Source organism: Pseudochaenichthys georgianus, chromosome 1 (assembly GCF_902827115.2).
Source record: "Pseudochaenichthys georgianus chromosome 1, fPseGeo1.2, whole genome shotgun sequence".
Lineage (NCBI taxonomy): Eukaryota > Metazoa > Chordata > Actinopteri > Perciformes > Channichthyidae > Pseudochaenichthys > Pseudochaenichthys georgianus.
Genome location: NC_047503.1, coordinates 41,332,576 through 41,351,509, shown reverse-complemented (window position 1 = coordinate 41,351,509; position 18,934 = coordinate 41,332,576). Strand labels below are relative to the sequence as shown.

Below are 18,934 nucleotides of genomic sequence, written 5' to 3'. Positions count from 1 at the left end.
TAAAAGAACGGAATGTAAAATTAAATATTGTACAGTAAGATGAAATTAATCACGGTGATAATAACTAGATCAGTAAATTGCAAGATGACAGTTGAATGTTTATCGAGGCACTTTACTTGTTTTTTTTACTTATTGTAAGTCGCTTTGGATGAAAGCGTCAGCTAGATATGTAATACCATCTAGTGATTGACTTGTTTTTCAGAAACCGATCTAAAGTGGTCTTTTTCACAACAGACATTAGGAGTTATTTATATCATTAACAATGGATGTCATCAAAGTGTCCCAGCATGTTTAATACCAGGATGCTGAATCAGAAGCAGTTCAACTCCACTATCATTTTCACATTAATTTGCTTGTAAAGCGTATTTGAGCCCTGGGAAAAGCACCATATACATATCATGTATTATTATTTCATTTTCCTATTATGGCATGTCAACATTTCTGCAGTTTAAGGGCCTTTGTATGAAAATACATCCGTGCACAACTCATTTGGGATAGCTGACCTTATAGACAATTACAAAATGTAAAGCAATGGTTTTTAAAACATTCGAGGCCCACCAGGTTTAGTTCTGTTCCCAGTGTTGCACACTTAAATATCAATCTATTCTTTAATTACTTGTTTAAAAAGTACTGAAGACATTTAAATTGTTTCTCTAGAACAGCGGTTCCCAACCTTTCTCAACTCAGGGCCCACTTAAGAGTCACATTTCTTTTCGCGGCCCACATTCAACCGTAAACAATACGGAGGCTAAATAAAGTTCTGATTGGTCAATTCAGAACATGTGACACATTGTGAATCCAGTTGAACAGACCGCTGTCAATGACCGTTGCTAAGGAGGATCGAGAAAGAGAAAGGAGGTTCAAATAATAAAAAATAAAAATCTGTTTCCACACAAATCATGTTTAGCAAATTATTTGGCAGGAAATATTGAATTTACACCCTTAAATATTTTTATTTGGGCTTTTAGATGAAGACCAGTTAAATACAACTATTCTTTTGGCTAAAATACATATTTTTTTAAAGTCAATCAAGGAGAAATCTTAATTTATTAATTAATTTATTGATTAAAAATACAATTAAAAAAATTGCCACAAAAAATCAAAGGCTCAACACGCCATGAAATAGGAAATAATGAGCTCTAACGAAGAGTGGGATTAAAGGATCAATAAATATGCTTGCCATGTTGTTTAATTGGTTAGGTGGTTTGTTTGTGAAACGTTGAAGTGATCCTACCGACTGAATCTTTATTTCTTCCATTTTTGTCTGAGGTGGGAATGTCATCTCCTATATCGTTATGTCCATGTTCATGTCTTGAGCCTGAACAAAAAAATAAAAATGTTGCAGCCCACTTGCAATGCTTTCACGGACCACTAGGGGGCCACGGCCCACAGGTTGGGAACCGCTGCTTTAGAACTTCTTAGCTTACAGCTTTCCATGGCGCCAGGTAATTGCTATGATAAAAAAAAGTCTGTGGAGTGAAAAATTGGAAGCACATTTTTACATTAGATTATTGTAACTCCCGACGTTTAACGCGAGTAGGTGTTAAAATATTTCCCATCTGGTGCATTAGAGACGTGCTCCGTGTGTGGGACGAGAAAAGACAGAAAACAGAGTTACTAAGAAACAGCCTTTAATTATCTCCCTTTTTAGGAAATATTTTAAGTACTTTTAAACTTTGTTTTACAAAAATGTATACGTCTCATTAACGTTTACACCGGAACATACTTTGACATTGTTGCAGGTTGACACGTTTACAAAACAAACAAAAAAATAAAGGTAAAGAACAATTCTGTACAAAACAAGCACCTCTTGCCAAAGGTCAAAGTGCCGCCAACAATACACATCACATTGATAAGCTTATATATATATATATGTTTGAATAAAACTGGGGTAGTTGACAGAACTTGTTGTTTTTTCTTTAAAAAAAAAAAAGGGAACAAAATAGTGGACAGCTTTAAAATACTAAATAACCCAGACGGTGTAAACTACAGGACCTGACGTGGTGTTTTAAATCCTCACATGCACAACTCACAAAAGATAAGACTGATAGGAGGCGACTGTGGTTAAAAACAGGTTTCGTAGTGACCGCGTGGCAGAGTCCAGTCTGAATAAATGATCATGCCTGGAGCTTTTAGGATTATAGTGAGAAGAGTTTCCGGCTCCTCTGGTAGAAGATGGAAATATGGCAGCTGTTGGGTTATGGCTTGTGTTCAATCCGTCAATCGTCCAGTCAGAAGCTTTGGACACGCTGTCCGCAGCTGTCGAGTCAAATAATTAATGTGTGGGGGGGGGGGGGGGGGGGGGACAGCTCCTGGTGGTGAACAGCGTGTCAGGAGAGCGACCCAAGTGCTGTGAGCCAGAGCTCCATGTGGGACAGAGGCCTCCTCACTTCTCTCGCTACCACACCTCCGGGACGTCAAACAGCGACATCGAGGATTCAGTCCCTAACATAAGAGGCACAGAAGGGTGAACAAATAAATATACTTACAGCATCCAAAAATTGCAAGATAACATTAAAGCTTTTGAAGAATTTTGGTTGAGTTTCCATTCCCTTCATTAATAGGTTTAGGAAAAATCATTAAATGTCTTGGCTTAATATGCAATTGAAAACTTTTAGCTCAGAAATACAATTATCCTTCATGTGAAAAAGGTATTTATGAAGAATGTTTTTGTAATCACGTCAACAGGTTTCAAACAATCCACAAATATCTATTCTCTATACAAATGGATGATAAACAGTGCCACATCGATATAAGAAACACATTGATTATTTAAGAAAGATATAAAAAGACACAATTAATCCTGTCGTTGTGGCAGAAGAAGGAAAACTGTTGTGAACACAAAGTGACATTCTTCTCGACCATACCCGTTTAAACTACAGTTGAAATAAGTGTTACAAATGTCAGCTCGCACCAAGTTTTTTTTCTTTCTAGTGCCGCTTTCGCAAAGAGACCAAAATATGTTTATACGTTTTTGTTCCAGGCAAGCCAGACTTTGTAGAATCGATCTGAAGTTATGCGGAAAGGGGTTAGTCAGCCTGATTCAGTGTGAAGCCCCTCAGGCTCACCTTTAGACTTGTTCTTGTTCTTTTGCCCTTTCTTCGTTGGGGCTTGTTGCCAGGTGACCGTCCCTTCAGTATCGTTGCCTTCAGGACTTCCTTCTTCCTCCCCCTCCTCTTCCTGTTCTTCTTCTTCCTCCTCCTCTCCCTCCTCCGGGATTGGACTCGACCCCGCTGAGTCTGATGCATCTCTGCAGGGCGCAGCAACCATTGAGAGACTTTAATCACCACAAACAGAACATTAACACTTTAAATGATTAACCCCAACTTCACTTACCCCGTCTTTAGCCATCCTTCTGAGGTCTTGCTCTCGATGGCGTTTGCGTTTCCACTTTTGTCTAAAAATCACAACAACAACCACCACTGCATGAGAGCCTTCATTTAAAATAACAGGACATGATACACATTTACGGCACATTTCCACTGCATGGCATAGTTTGGCATAGTTAGCATAGTTACGCATAGTTAGGCCTTGGTAGACCAGGCTCACTTTATGCTGCGTTTCCATTACAGTTTAGTAGCTGGGGCAGTAACTATAGTAACGCAGTGTAGGCAGCGCCGTGACGTCAACACAGCATAGTTTGAGACACAGATCAAGGTTAATTACTTTTATACTTTATAGGCAGGTGAAGTAAAAACAGAGAACCACGGGCAGACAGCAGGATGAAGCCCATTATCTAACGTTAGACAAAATAAATATTGTTTAAATTCAAATTTCGACATCAAGTGCACGGTGCCTTTTTCTGTACACATTTAACACATCAGAAGCCTTGATCTTTACCCCTTTAAGTGTAACATTTTCAAGGATTCAAGCACCCGTGGGAACTCTTTGTAAAAGGTATTTACTCAAATAAACCTTTATAAATGTTGCAAAATTGGTAAACTTTTCTGGGGAACCGGCTTCATGTTACCAAACTGCAGCAGGAAGCGTGCGTCACCCACCATCAGTCTTCATCTTCTTGCTGCCCGTGCTGTCGGGGTATGCGTAGTCCCTCCAGCCGTCCGTCATGGCGGCGTCTCCGGTCCCCGGCTCTCCCAGAGCGGGGCTGATGCTGCGCTTCCTGGAGCAGAAACACCATAAAAAAGGCATCAATATACATTAAGACTGCAGATACTTCCACGGTAAATGCACTGAATGTGCCGTTGAAACCGCAGCATGGGTGTACCTGGGGTATCCAAACCCAGCAGAGGTAGCGGGGGTGTAGTTTGGTTTGGTCCAGCTGTCCTCTCCCCAACTTTTCGGTGTCTGTTCCACCTTCTCCTTGATCTGCCTCCCCTTGATGTACTCTGCGTACGTCTGGATCCTGTAGCTCTCTGCGTAGCGGCTGGTGTTCATTGCTGCGGGACCAGATCATTGCATCAACATTGAACAATTCCGGTGTGTGTATTTCACTTTTTATTAGATTTAGGCTTTTTATTTTTAACCAAAGTGGCATACAATAAGGGCATTGTACCGTGTGCAACTAAAACCCTGCAAGTACATTAGCAATCAATTAGCCACTTTAACCCTTGTGTTGTCTTCGAAAGCTGTTACCTATAAGTGACATAACAGCTGTTACCTATAAGTGACAGAACGGCTGTTACCTATAAGTGACAGAACGGCTGTTACCTATAAGTGACAGAACGGCTGTTACCTATAAGTGACAGAACGGCTGTTACCTATAAGTGACAGAACGGCTGTTACCTATAAGTGACAGAACGCAGGGTATATGCAGGAATCCTGATGTCAAATGTAATACCTTTTAACCCGTTGGACCCCAAGCCTGTTTTTCCGGTCTCAGACTCGAAAATGACATTTCCAGAACCAATGACCATAACTACACTTCTACAAAGGGGAAAATTAATAATCTTTTTCTCAAAGTAATGCTAAACCTGTGAGTTGGATGTAGAAAAGTCAGAATCAATATGGATGTTTTTTTATTTTAAAGAAAATTCAGATTGAACACAGTAAAAAAACTGTACATTATAGTGTCCGTCCAAAAATAATTTTTTACTTCTAGTGAAAACTACCCTTGAATGATGGGTTAGTACAGTGGTTCCCAAAGTGGGGGCACACAGGCATGACAGGGGGGCGCGAGAGACAAGGAGGAAAAATAGTTATTAAAAAAAGAATCATAATTTGAAAAATTATTGATTAGAAAATAATATGCAGTACTATTACGTCTGGGTCTCCGTTTCATTAAAGCTCAGCTGTGTGTGGAACGAGCCATTTTGTGTGCGCGAGCGAGAGAGAAAGAGCACACCGGTACCGGAGATCGTTGATGTTAGCTTCCGGTGCTAGCGAGCTACGCTAACGGATATAAGCGTCCTTGGGTTTCGTGAAAGGCGCTATATAAATTTAAATTATTATTATAAGGAGTTTTTTCAACAACAAAGTGGAGGAGAGTCCTCTCCTGTCAGACTGAGAGACTCGGTGAGCTAAAGGACTCAGCGTTATCTCAGTGGGTCTCAAACGTTTTGGTAACCATTAATGTAAACAATTATTTCCGAGGCACACGTTTATATGATCATTATATAAAAATAAGAGAATACATGAAAAACAGGTATGAAATACTATATGACATTAAAAAAGGAATAAAGTTTAAAAGGGTGATTTGTAAAATATCCATAAAGAAAAAGTAAATCTGTTTACAGTTCTGTGTTGAGAGATGTATCCATAGATCTCTTCATGTTGCTCTCAAAGTGCACCAGATTGATGCTTTTAACGGCAACATTTAAAAATAAATCTTCCCGGGGGAGCATGCCCCCGGACCCCCCTATGTGAGGTCCACACACACCACCTATAAAAACAACACTTTACCCCTGCTTACACCTATATGCCGTGAGCTGATTATCGAGCCTTCATTGTAACAGTCGCGGGAACACTGTGTATTTGCGTGGGGATTGTTGCAGTAGAAAATTCCACTGTAGCGCCCGGTACATTAATGGGAAACCCTAAATGTTTGAGCACCCTCTATGAAACGTCAAGCTACCCCACAGCACCCCCAAAATAAATCTCTGGCACCGCCACTGAGCCCGACTTGTGTTAGGGGGGGGGGGACTGACAGAAAAAGTTTGAGAACCACTGGGTTAGTAGACCGATAGCTTTAGTAATCCAAAGTGCAACATATAATAAGTACCCGGTATCAAGATTGATGCAAAACAAGTGACATTTGACCTTTTTAGACAGATTTAGCCAAAAAAAAAACTCCACCTCTGAGGTGATTTGGGTGGAAATGGGCGTTTGCCGTTTCTCTAGAACCCATGGGTCGATTTTGGTGATTGACATCTCTTTTTAACCGTTAGAGCCAATAGAATCGAAGGGGAATTTTCACATACACATTGTGAAGTGGGGCTATGCGCATGCAGTTTGCCTGAAGTGAAACCCGTCTCACTCTCTGAAATCTTAAAAGTAGGTTTATTGCTGATGGATTATCAGAAATCACACATTGGATTAATTTGAGCAGCGTTTTTATCGTTTTAATGGCATTGAAGACAACTTTTGTTGTGATGTCTGTTTTTGTTTATAAAGTCGCGAGTTCTTATCATGGAGTGATGATCTAGATACTAGGGGTGTTGAAAATAATCGTTTCTACGATGCATTGCGATGCGGCCGTGGACGATTCGGTCTCGATGCAGTGACGGAAGATAATCGGTTATAGAGTAGTAACGTTGCTTCCTGATTTTCCGGCCGCGGCTTTACTATAACGTTTTTTCTGTCACTTTAATATCAAATCGGTCGGTGACTCAGAGATCAGGGAACATACGTGACAGCGGCACAGCAACACGGAGCAGTCTGCTTTATCCACCAACACAAGAACACCAGTCCAGAACCGACAACAGCAGGACCCGCTCTGAATCACTCCGTGCATGTCGCTGCGGCTCAGAGACACAGGGAGGGATTTATGTTTTTCAAAAATAATCGCGTTACAATCATGTCAGGTTTTTGGTGGATTTAATTAAGTCTTGGATTGCAAAGTATGAATGTCCTCTAGCAATTTGCAGACGATATATACGTGTGTAAAGTTTGTGAAGGCAGGAGGAAAAAAGCTTCCGCGATCACCGTCTCCTCTCCGTTACTCCAAGCCCCGCCCCCTCCCTGAAAATAATGAGTGACAGGCTGATAGTGACCCGATAGAAACGTTGTTATTCACTTAATCACTGAGATATAATGAAGCTAATTTAATCTCATACATTCATGGGATTTATGTAACAGTAAGACAGAGAATGTAAGTGTGCACCCACATGCAGTATTTTTGTTTGTATATGCTGTTGTAAATACTCCTGTTGTCTGCTGTGTTCAGACTCAAGTCCTGTGTGTGATGCCACATTCAGGACATTGAGAATGGAACAACTTCACACACGGAGGCTAGACCTATACAATTCATTTATTTTGGTTTATAAATTAATGTCAAGACATTTATGTAATTGATTTCTGAAGCACTTTCTAAATAATAAAAAGAGAGTTCATATGTATTTACATACATGCAGTATGCATTGATGAAAAATAAGCCATGTGCAGTAATATAGAAAATTGAGGATGCAACGCATTGGTATGAATCGTGATATCGAACCGAATCGAAGACAGGATAATCGTAATCGAATCGAATCGTGAGACCAGTGAAGATGCACAGCCCTACTAGATACCCATCGCTTCTGTGTCTTTTCACGATGCTATTCGATATGTTGGATGTGCAGTTACGATAAGTAATAAGGGTGTTATGAGTGAGTTTCTGTGCAACCGCCGTTAGCATTTTTTCCCTCGTGGCTAATTCAGAGGCTCAGCATTAGCTTTGTGTTTTTTTTGGTAAAAAAATAAAATGATCAGTTAGCTGAGTTTCTTCCCGTTACATGGATATAAAACATTCATAGTTTATTAAATATATATTAATATTGTTTCCTGCAAGTGATGCATTTTTCCGCCCGGGACGGGTCGATGGGGTTCAACAGGTTACTTTCCATACATTTTAAGACCTCATCGCCACTTCCAGTTCTAACCGGTTACATTGTTACACACTTTACTATATACAGTATAGATTGTCCTTCCTCCTTATCTTCCAACCATTTGGACGCAGACTTGCATTTCCCCATAACGATGTTGTTTAACAACCAGCCTAAACGGAACTTCGTGCGCCATCAAGCTGTGAGCGCACGATGTCCTGTTCAGATGACGTCAAACCCAACGGGATGCCATAAATAAACTACACAGAATCACACTACACACCTACGCCATGATTACATTCAGGCAGACTGTAGAACACAACCTCTTTGGACAATTTATATACTTATTGAAAAAAAGCTACAAAATGTAATGCCTTGGAAAATGCCGTTTAATATTTTAATAGCCTTAATTTTCCCTAAATTGATTTATCAACTTTTAATACTTCTTAAGACCCCGCAGAGACCCTGTAACAGCTGTTAACTATAAGTGCCACAAACAGAAGATTTGTATTTTATTTGTCTTGGCCGAAGTGCAGTCGGAACAGGATGAAACTCACCTATCTGTACCTGATCCGTCTGACTGAGAGACACAAACGCCGACGTGTCGTCTATCCAGGAAACCTGGATGTTCCCTGGGAGGATCATAGAAGCTGAGCGTTAGTGATACACAATGGGTCGTGTGTGTGAGGGCAGTGGAATCAGGTTAAACATCAACTCTTACCAAAGGCACTGAAGAGCTGGTAGAGGTCACTGGTCTTCCATTCTTTAGGGAAGGTCACATACAGGACGTGGTCTCTTTTAGGCGTCACTGTAGGAACACAGGGGAAAGGCAACAAATGACGGTGAGATTTAAGTAATTCATGCGTGTATGTTTAGTATTTTTGCGTGTATTTTGAGTGGTTTTGTGTGTTTACTTTAAGTGCATTTCATTTAGTTTGAAGTGTGTCTGCGTATGTCTGTGTGCAGCTGGGTGTCGGTGCTGCCCTGGCAGGCTAACAAATCAATAGGAAACCGTTTGATTGTGTTTTCACAGCCCTGGGCTATAATTTGAAGTAATGTTAACATTTTGTGTTTCACCAAAAGGCACATTGCATCCTTTTATAACAGTAATCTAAAATGGTGTAGTAGTCATCTATGTTTGCTGCTTTTCTTTGCATTTTAATATATCTTTTAGAGAATACTGCCACAAATCTTGGTGCAGAAATGTGCATTTTTACACAACATGAGGGACATACTCACAATCTGGTCCTGTGATGTTGAGGTATGGAATATCTATTATCCTCATCAAGAAAAGCCTAGAACAAAAAGGGATATCCATTTATAAAACTAGAGAAATATGAGAAAGCAGCAAATGCAGTGCATGAGTTCATCCCTTACTTGTTGAAGAAAGGATCGATTAGTTTGGAGCGAGCAGAGATGTGTGGTTTGGGCGGAGTCAGAAACGATCCTGTAGAGAGAGTTGATCAGAACAAGTCAAACCACAGGTCTTCAGCCTTTTCCCCCCCCCCCCCCCAAACGGGATCAGTGTGGTTGTGTGCGTGCGTTACCCAGGTAGTTGGCCATGGAGACGAAACACAGGCCGGTGATGTAGGCGTCGTACCCGGCCTCGTGGAGCTGCTCCTGGCCCGTGTCGTAGCTGTGGAAGCCTTCTGCCGTTTCTGAATGTTCAAAGACGAAAACTATGTGTCACAGGATTATCGTAGGTCGAGAGAGGTTCAGATAAATAAATGTATGCGTGTTTACTTACCGACTAGTGGGGACTTGAAGGGGCCTTCTTTCACTCGCTTCTCCAACTCTGCCAGAGATGTGTTGTTGATCAGCTCCTAAAACACAAAGTCAAATAAACTTTGTTAATTCGTTTTTACACATTTTACCAAAGATGTAATGCAATAGCCTCAGTTGAATTGCTTTAGTGCTACTTCTTTGCTTGGTGCTCCGACACCTGAATCCGTTTGTGCAAAGATTCTGGAGGTTCTTTTACAGCTAGGGAATGGTACCGAGCCCCGGTATCAAACGGGCCGCGGGGCTGAATTATTAAAGACTGTGGTACCGTTAAGCTCCAACGCTATCGGTCTTGTTATCGGTACATGTAAAAATATATGTCATATGTATTATTGCTACACAAACATTATATTGCAGTTTTAGTGTCGCCAACTCCGTTTCTAATATGCAAAAAGACTGCAAAATGCGCCTATGATTATTGAGAGATCTCTCTCTCTCTCTCCCCTGCCTGCTTGCGAAGGGGCCGGGCCGTTTACGCACACGCAGCTGCTACATGCAGCAACACACAGCTGCTACATGCAGCAACACACAGCTGCTACATGCGGCAACACGCACGGAGGAGATGGCAGCGAGAACGCGCTCTGAGGTGTGGTTAAACTTTACTCGTCTCGATGTGGACAATGCTCGTTACCACAAGTGCAATACGAGTTTAGCATGTAAGGGCTTATATACATGTAGGTTTCTCAAATCACCAAAAACATATGGGCGCTTCTGTCTGCTTCGCACTGACTGAGATCATTTACCTTAAACGGCTGAGTGGACGCCATCAACTTTGTGTCCAGGAGTCTGCAAGTGGAAATATCATTTTAAGCGTTCGAGCAAAAAAGTGTGTGTTATTTCAACAATATAAAAGCAAAGCAGGGGGATATTACCTCGGGAACACACACATTGTGACCTCTTTAAAGTCTGGAAGATCCTGAAGGAAAGAGCATTGGCAAACATAATGAATAATTGACATTACTGCAAAAACAGAAAAAGTGTATACAGCTAGCTCGGGTTGTTTACCTCTGGCAGAGGGAGGTAGAACTGCTGGATGGTGTGCATCACATCTAACAGCATGTTGTGGCCAACTACGAGTTTACCCTGTGTGTCGGATGGAAAGGGTTCATTCCACATTTAGTGTAAAAACTGGATTTAGCAACAGAAAGATTCCCCGTTGGAGCAAAAGTGACCAGTAATGATGAAATTAAACACGAGTAATGCATTTGAACTGCTGATTAGTCAATTCTCATTTTTTACATTACAGGTCTTTTGTTAGCATTGTAAGTCGCTTTTATCCAAAGCGACTTACATACATTCAGTACTGTGGGCAATCCCCCACAGACTCGAACTTGCTAACCCCCGTTTTAAGAGTTATAGTTCAAATAAATACAAAAAAACAAATGCCATTGAAATGTTCAGTTTGACAGAAAAACCCCTCGAGGTCGACTCACAGATTTGGAGATGGCGTGGATGACCCTGGAGAAGCCAACGGCGTCGTTTACCTCCTCCTGTTGGGGTAAAGAATTATGAGATGGGACGTAAAACGGCTGCATCCTAATGTTCAAGATGCTCCTGACAGTTCCTACCTGCTCCCTCTCCAGTTTTTGCTGTTCCCTCCTCTTCCTCTCTTCATCATCTACTTTGCAGACCTGGATGAACCGTTCCTTCTGCGAACAAATAGTCAATATTTTATATACAAAACAAAAAATGGCAAAATTGGTTGAATAAAAAAAAAAAACACATTCTTACTTTTTCCGTTTCCACAGTTTCGACATGAAGCCCCTTGGGAAACCTGTGAAAACACCACACATCTTCATCTTATTCAAACACACCCACAATCTACAATAATAACAAAAATGTTGAGTGACTCACTTCCAGTTCAGTGTCTGGTAGATCAGCTTTCTCTGAAACCTGTTAAGGAAATATAAAATGTAAGTAATGAAAATAAAAACACAAAATGAACATGTATGTAGGTTAGGGTTAGTTTTGCTAGATTACCCAGTGCATGGCTCCAGGTCCAAAGTCTTCTCTGAGCTCGTGAAGAGACCCTCCACCTTCCCTCTGGGGGGGAATGGTAGAAATGATCAAAACACAAAAAGGTCTCATTATGCAGCGTGCGTAAAGCAATTTATAATGGGAAATAACATTGAGCACGTAAAACACTTTTTTTACAATTATTTTTCAGAAGAAGGGACCATGTACAGTTTAAAATGTAAGTTACCTAGGGGTGTAACGGTTCACAAACATTTCGGTTCGTACCTCGGTTTTTAGGTCACGGTTCAGCAGAAAAAATTAACACAAAACATAACATATATTTTTTAGGGCTGTCAAACGATTACAATTTTTAATCAGATTAATCACAGCTTAACAATTAATTAATCATGATTAATCACCATTCGAACTATGTCCAAAATATGCCATTTATTTATGTATATTGTTGTGGGAATGGAAAGATAAATGAAAGAAGGCGGATATATCCATTTAACACACAGTATATATGTTTATTATAACATTTTTCTGCGTGTCAAAATGAAAAACAGCCCACACACCTATCAATCATCAAACCGTGGGGTCTTAGTTCATTACGTGTTGATTTCTATCAACGGGGGAGCACTTCAGGAAAGTCAACAGAGGGGGGGGGGCTAGTGGAGTACTTCAGGAAAGTCGACAGGGGGGGGGGGGCTAGTGGAGTACTTCGTGACCACAGAGTGTGAACGTTGTGATCAGCTGTTTTAGCGCAGTTCTCCAGTGAAGGGGGGAGTCTCCCTCCGCAGCCGGTTGGCGTAGTTTTGGCACAGTTCCGTTGTACAGACCGACGTTAACAGCAGCCCTGTCTGTGCACACGGAGACCGACTCTGTCGTCCGGTGATCTAACCGCCTTCTGGAAAAGCTTCACAAGTACGTCGGTACGCAAACGCGCTTTGTGACACAAGTGACGGTACGCATTTCAGAGTACATAACCTGCGTACCAGTTATGTGCACCCCTGTACCAGAGCCATATTATTACTATTATATGGCTCTGCCCTGAACTACAGCAAAAGTGTTCTCCGTCGGGACTTCCTGCAACAACACCACGCCGTTATCAAAAATGTTCTATTGAGAAGACGATCACTACGTGACAAAAGTTTTCAAAACCGTGGCTACTGAAATCCATCTTACTAACTGCTGTCTGTGCAATTTACTCCGCGCGAGTTGGCAGACTTTATTTTGTTTACTTTAACATCATTTTTCATGGTGGGGCTAAGCCATTTCTTGGTATGGGTGTAGCCTACCCCAGCCATACCCTGGCGCTGCCACTGGTGGCACGTATGGGGCGGGCCATTCTGCACATGCGTTAAATATTTTGACAGCACTAATATTTTTTAATTATTATTAAACTGTGAATAATGAAGTCACTCAAATAAATACAAAATATAATAAAACAAACATTAAGATGCAGCATTTCAATGAACTGAAATAATCTGTATTTGAACTGTACTAGTACCTAAGCAGCCAGTTTGACATTAGGACTTGCTTGTCATTGTATTTTCATGTTTTTTTTTAAAGAAAGATGAACTTGTCCACATTGCTTGCCGAAAGGGCAGATCTGCTGGCACTAACAATGTCTCCTGCTGTGGAGAAAACCCTCTCGCTAGGGACAGAGGTAGCAGATACAGCCAGGTAGCGCTTTGCTAACATGGCAACATAAGGATATTTGGCGTTTGTAATAGCTTTGGCTCGGTCTGACCCTTTTGCGAGTGTTGGAGGCTTAAATGCTAGCGGGAGTTGGGTTTGCACTTCAGTCTTTTTTCTTTTGGTACCGGTGATATTCACGTTCGGGTAATGCCTTTTCAAATGTGTGCAAGTTTGATGTATTGCCAGCCAATGTTAGTTGAACAATGCCGACAAACAGCTTTGGTTCGGTCCACCTGTCTTTGTCCGTCATCCTTGTGAAACTGCGAAACCAAAATGTTCCCAAACCGGAGACTTCAGTGATGCTGGAGGATTTTCGAGCTCAACTTTATCTGCGTTCGCCATTTCAACAGTTCCTCAAATTACTGACTACATTTGAACGCATCCCTCTGACCAGCTCTCATAGTATGCCCCTCGTCCAATGAAATAACTTGCTCGCTCTATGACACGTTGAACCCAATGTGAGCAAATTACTCTGAATGCTGCGACGCAGCACCCGAGATTACTTCCAAGAAGTTGTTCACGTTCTCAATTTTTTACGTTTAACGCTATATTCGTTCGGTACACACGTGTACCGAACGAATAATTTCAGTACGGGTACCGTTACACCCCTAGTGTTACCATTTAATGCAAAGTATTAAATTATAGCTTTACTCCGATTCACATCTGGAGCTGCTTCGAACAACAAAGAACTTTCTAGAACTAACTGTGCAAAGTAAAGATTTGCAAGACATTAAACACAATAGCACATCAAAAAAGTAAGTTGTCAGACAAAAAAAAGCCATGATGGGAAATGGAAGCTTTTTTTAGTCTTAGCAGCCACTCAAGAACTAGATGACTCGAGTGATCATCATTGACGCACACTAAGGCAAAAAAGGTTACCAACAAGCGTTAATGCAACATACAAGTACACATTAGTACAGAAAAACGTGCGTGACACGTACATCACCCTGTTGATGTAGTCTTTGTGTTCCTGAGGTACGTGTGCTGGGCCTTTGGAGGACGGGGAGGTGAAGGATTGATTATTGATACCGTTGGCTTGTTGGTTCCTCCTCTCCTCAGTCTGCTCCCTCAGCTGCGTCTCCTCCTCCTTGTTTAGGTACGGGATTCCTTTGAAAATGAGAAACATCTTAGTTTATTCGTCTCTCTACTCGAGCACTAGCAGTGTTTCCCCTACCATTGTCTTAGCGGGGCGCCCAGCCAACGGAGCCCCGCCTGAAATCCAAGGTGTTTTTTATTTTATTATATATATTAGGGCTGTCAAACGATTACAATTTTTTTAATCAGATTAATCACAGCTTAACAATTAATTAATCATGATTAATCACCATTCGAACTATGTCCAAAATATGCCATTTCTTTATGTATATTGTTGGGAATGGAAAGATAAATGAAAGAAGGCGGATATATCCATTTAACACAGTATCTATGTATATTATAACATTGTTCTGCGTGCCAAAATGAAAGACAACCCACACACACCTATCAATCATCAAACCTTGGGGTCTTAATTCATTACGTGTTGATTTCTATCAACGGGGGAGCACTTCAGGAAAGTCGACAGAGGGGGGGGGCTAGTGGAGTACTTCGTGACCACAGAGTGTGAATGTTGTGATCAGCTGTTTTAGCGCAGTTCTCCAGTGAAGCGGGGAGTCTCCCTCCGCAGCCGGTTGGCGTAGTTTTGGCACAGTTCCGTTGTACAGACCGACGTTAACAGCAGCCCTGTCTGTGCACACGGAGACCGACTCTGTCGTCCGGTGATCTAACCGCCTTCTGGAAAAGCTTCACAAGTACGTCGGTACGCAAATGCGCTTTGTGACACAAGTGACGGTACGCATTTCAGATTACGCACATAACCTGCGTACCAGTTATGTGCACCCCTGTACCAGAGCCATATTATTACTATTATATGGCTCTGCCCTGAACTACAGCAAGAGTATTCTGCGTCGGGACTTCCTGCAACAACACCACGCCGTTATCAAAGATGTTCTATTGAGAAGACGATCACTACGTGACAAAAGTTTTCAAAACCGTGGCTACTGAAATCCATCTTACTAACTGCTGTCTGTGCAATTTACTCCGCGCGAGTTGGCAGACTTTATTTTGCTTACTTTAACATCATGTCTCATGGTGGGGCTAAGCCATTTCTTGGTATGGGTGTAGCCTACCCCAGCCATACCCTGGCGCTGCCACTGGTGGCACGTATGGGGCGGGCCATTCTGCAAATGCGTTAAATGCGTTAAATATTTTAACGCAATTAATTCAAAAAATGAATTACCGCCGTTAACGCGATAATTTTGACAGCACTAATATATATATATATATAGCACCAAATTGCAACTGAAGTAATCGATCTACGATCACTTTTCACATTGAACATGTGCTCTGTTATTAAATAAAAGAAACGCCTATGTTATTTATCCAATGTGCATGTTTCAGTGTCCACTGCTTTGCGTATTCACATTCTCCCTCTGCTCCGTTTCTGCAGGCCCCCCCCCACACACACTCACAATCAGAGACAAGAGCGGAGGAAAGGAGGAGAACAACAAAGTGTAAACAAGTCAAACAAATTTGCATTATTGCCCCGAGCTCTGCCCATTTGTGTTTTTTCTTCCGGGAGCAGCACCCTGCCAAGGCAGTAAACCTAGGGGAATCACTGACTAGGTTGGCTTTAAATATTTAGACTATTGCAAGATGAGAAAGACATTTTGTGTTTCTGCTTTTATAACAAAAACAACCCCGGTTCGAGCTAAGATCGAGAGGCGAGGAAATGACAAAAGCAGAGACTTGGCATGGAGCTACAGTCACTCTGCAGTTTACTCACCATGACAGAACACCTTGTTGAAGTCAAACCCCTGACTGGCCAGGAAGTCGATGCTGGAACTCTGAAATGACAAATATGATCTTTTATTTGACCAACTTTGAAACCCAAAAACTATCCAAGCCATAGTCCGTTTTAAAAAAGGATTCATCTCAGTTCACACTGAAGCAATGCAATCACCACTCGGAACATCGCTGCCTCACCTGACAGATGAACTTTAGGTCAGGGGACGTCCTGTTGAACGGTTTTGGGAATACATAAAAATTAAAAGGCTTTATGATATACCTGCAGAGAGAAGGGGAAACAGGAAAATAAGAGTTAGTTAAATAATTCAACCAGCTGCAAATTAATACAAATAACCTGCTTGACACCAAAGCACAGCCTGGTAAACATCTACAGGCAAAAAGTAGCCGTGAAACCCTACATTTTATCTGTGCAAAGCCTTGGTCTGTTAGTAGTCATTTGATTTAAAAAGGAATTTAGAAATATGCATCACAGGATCCATCTTAAGTATGGCTCAAGCCACTCATTTTAGAAATTACACATTCATCACTAAACCTCCCATAAAAGGCCATTTACAGTTAATTAGCTAGAAGGAAAACATACAAGTTTTTTTTTAAATTAAAATGGTCCCGTGCATATTTACAGGTCATTTTTATTAAACAAAACACAAAAAAAAGGATGTCCATGTTTATCGACATGGATAACATTAAATGGAAAAGGTTGATTCACAGGAGAATAAACCATGTAAAGCGATACATAATGTATGAGCGCACTTACTGCAATATATTTTTTATATGCTTAATTGTTACCTGCCATCTGAATTTTGCGTTTCCACCATGACTTTGGGCTATTTCATTCATCAGAACACACTGAGTTTAGTTGTTATCTCATATGTCCTGCTGGAGAGGCTTCTAATCTTAATATGTGCATGATGCATGCCACCATGTTGAAACAAAGGCTGTGCTCTTGAGCCTCACCAAAGTAGGCTGCTTTTGTCGGGGCGCCCCAAAGTCTAGGTTTGCCTCGGCTTCTAATTTATTCCCAAACAGAAACGTCAGATCAATAGTTGTGTATTTGTGAAACAGTTGTGACTCACTTTGACTTTGCCTGGTCGTACGTGAATGTGCATATGCCGAACTGGAACAGCAGAAAGTCCATGGAGTGCTGGCGAACAGAGAGAGAGATCAAAATGAGATTATACTAGAAAATGGAGGGAAAAGAGAAGGCATCACAATGTGCGCACCATCAACTCCACTCACCTTTTTAAGCTTTGTGTATCTCTCCTCTGGTGTGTCCAGTCCATTGGTAAGGGCACTCACATTAGGACCGTCACTTATCCCTGAACATAAACACACCATTTATATTCACAGCCAGTAGTGTAAAGAAACTAAGTAGATAGTACTGTACTTACTTAAGGAACTTGAACTTTACTTGAGTAGTTCAAATTGTTGCTACTCTTACTTTTACTCCACTACATGTATTCACTTTGTAGATTTAGTTTGATGAGAAATATAATTAGTTTATACCTGGAGTAAATTCACAAGCTACTCAGCAGCATGCAAAGTAATAACAATTAGTTCCACCTTTGATAAACATTAATGCATCAATAAATATAAAATCATATGACAATAAAGCTTTGAATTAAAAAAAAAAACACAAGTTGTATTACTCTTATATGAGCCAATGAATGCCTTATGAGTACATTTTGATGCCAATACTTAAGTACTTTTACTTGAGTAACATTTTGAATGCAGGACTTGTACTTGTTTACTGCACTCTGGAACTTGTACTTTTACTCAAGTGCAAGATCTGAGTACTTCTCCCACTTATGTTCACAGCTGTAACCATTTAAGTCGCAGTTCATGCTAAAAACTCTTACTGTTACCTGAAAATTCTCCATCGATGGCAAGGAAGTCAGCCTCTTCTATCGCACTGTAAACCGTCTTTAAGCTGTCTTTAAAATCTGTAAAGAAGGGAAAGTGTATGGACACCAATGGAAGCGTGGTGGCCAAACAGAAGCACACATAACCCCGCAGCCTTGCTTGCAGCTAGCTACCTAGCTTGCTAGCTAGCAGCACACAAAGCTACGGAATGAAACCAGTTTTGTCCATTTTAAATACATATCAGTTCACTCCTCTGTTGTGCGATGTTTAGGTGTATATAGCGTGCTATGAATCATGAGAGCAAAATGTGGCTGGTTACTTACTTTGGCGTGTCACCTCCATCATGCACAATGACTGAACCTGGCTGACAGCTAACGTTAGCTAGCCGACGTCAACTGGCTTTTAACGGCTTCATAAAAGCACACTTCCGGTACCGCGGTCGCCAGGAGACGAGACTACCTGCGGTTTATTTGACATATTAATTTCAATAGATATAAGATTTCATATTTAAAATGACATATATTATATTTAATATATCATTTTTTTTAATATAACGTGTTGGCTGCGAAGTTATAGAGATATAAAGAGGGGAAATTAAACTCTATTTTAAGGTGCGTTTTATTGCAGCAGACATATTTCTCTTAATATTTTCCTGAACATTCAGGGTTTCATTCCATTTATGTTTTAAATAACTTATTTTATCTTACCAAGCTCACACAATAATGTCTCTTCAGTAAAAGCATGAAACATGATGACCAACATTGAGCTTTATACACACCTGTATTTTGTATTTGGAGTATGCAGGAAGCCCA

At 41.0% G+C, this 18,934-nt stretch overlaps 1 protein-coding gene across 1 annotated transcript; it reads right to left on the bottom strand.

Moving 5' to 3' along the window:
• Positions 1–1,614: 1,614 nt before the first annotated feature.
• parn (poly(A)-specific ribonuclease (deadenylation nuclease)) lies at positions 1,615–18,546 on the bottom strand. Its single transcript, XM_034087497.2, has 26 exons — positions 18,446–18,546; positions 18,125–18,202; positions 17,499–17,578; positions 17,336–17,403; positions 16,440–16,521; positions 16,240–16,300; positions 14,360–14,525; positions 11,742–11,804; positions 11,616–11,654; positions 11,493–11,535; positions 11,330–11,410; positions 11,195–11,251; positions 10,767–10,844; positions 10,634–10,677; positions 10,505–10,547; positions 9,727–9,802; positions 9,527–9,637; positions 9,357–9,426; positions 9,219–9,274; positions 8,701–8,787; positions 8,537–8,611; positions 4,226–4,397; positions 4,002–4,120; positions 3,337–3,397; positions 3,069–3,250; positions 1,615–2,445 (listed from the first exon to the last, which is right to left on the bottom strand). Exons 1-26 carry the CDS (start codon positions 18,465–18,467, stop codon positions 2,399–2,401), a joined length of 2,061 nt encoding a protein of 686 aa, XP_033943388.1. The 5' UTR covers positions 18,468–18,546; the 3' UTR covers positions 1,615–2,398.
• Positions 18,547–18,934: the final 388 nt, after the last annotated feature.

Coding starts and splice junctions, on each gene's coding strand:
- parn (XM_034087497.2), bottom strand. CDS start 18,467: ATGATGGAGGTGACACGCCAAA. Junction 10,548..10,633: donor ACAATGTGTGTGTTCCCGAG/GTAATATCCCCC, acceptor TTCCACTTGCAG/ACTCCTGGACACAAAGTTGA. Junction 4,398..8,536: donor GACGGATCAGGTACAGATAG/GTGAGTTTCATC, acceptor CTGGTCCCGCAG/CAATGAACACCAGCCGCTAC.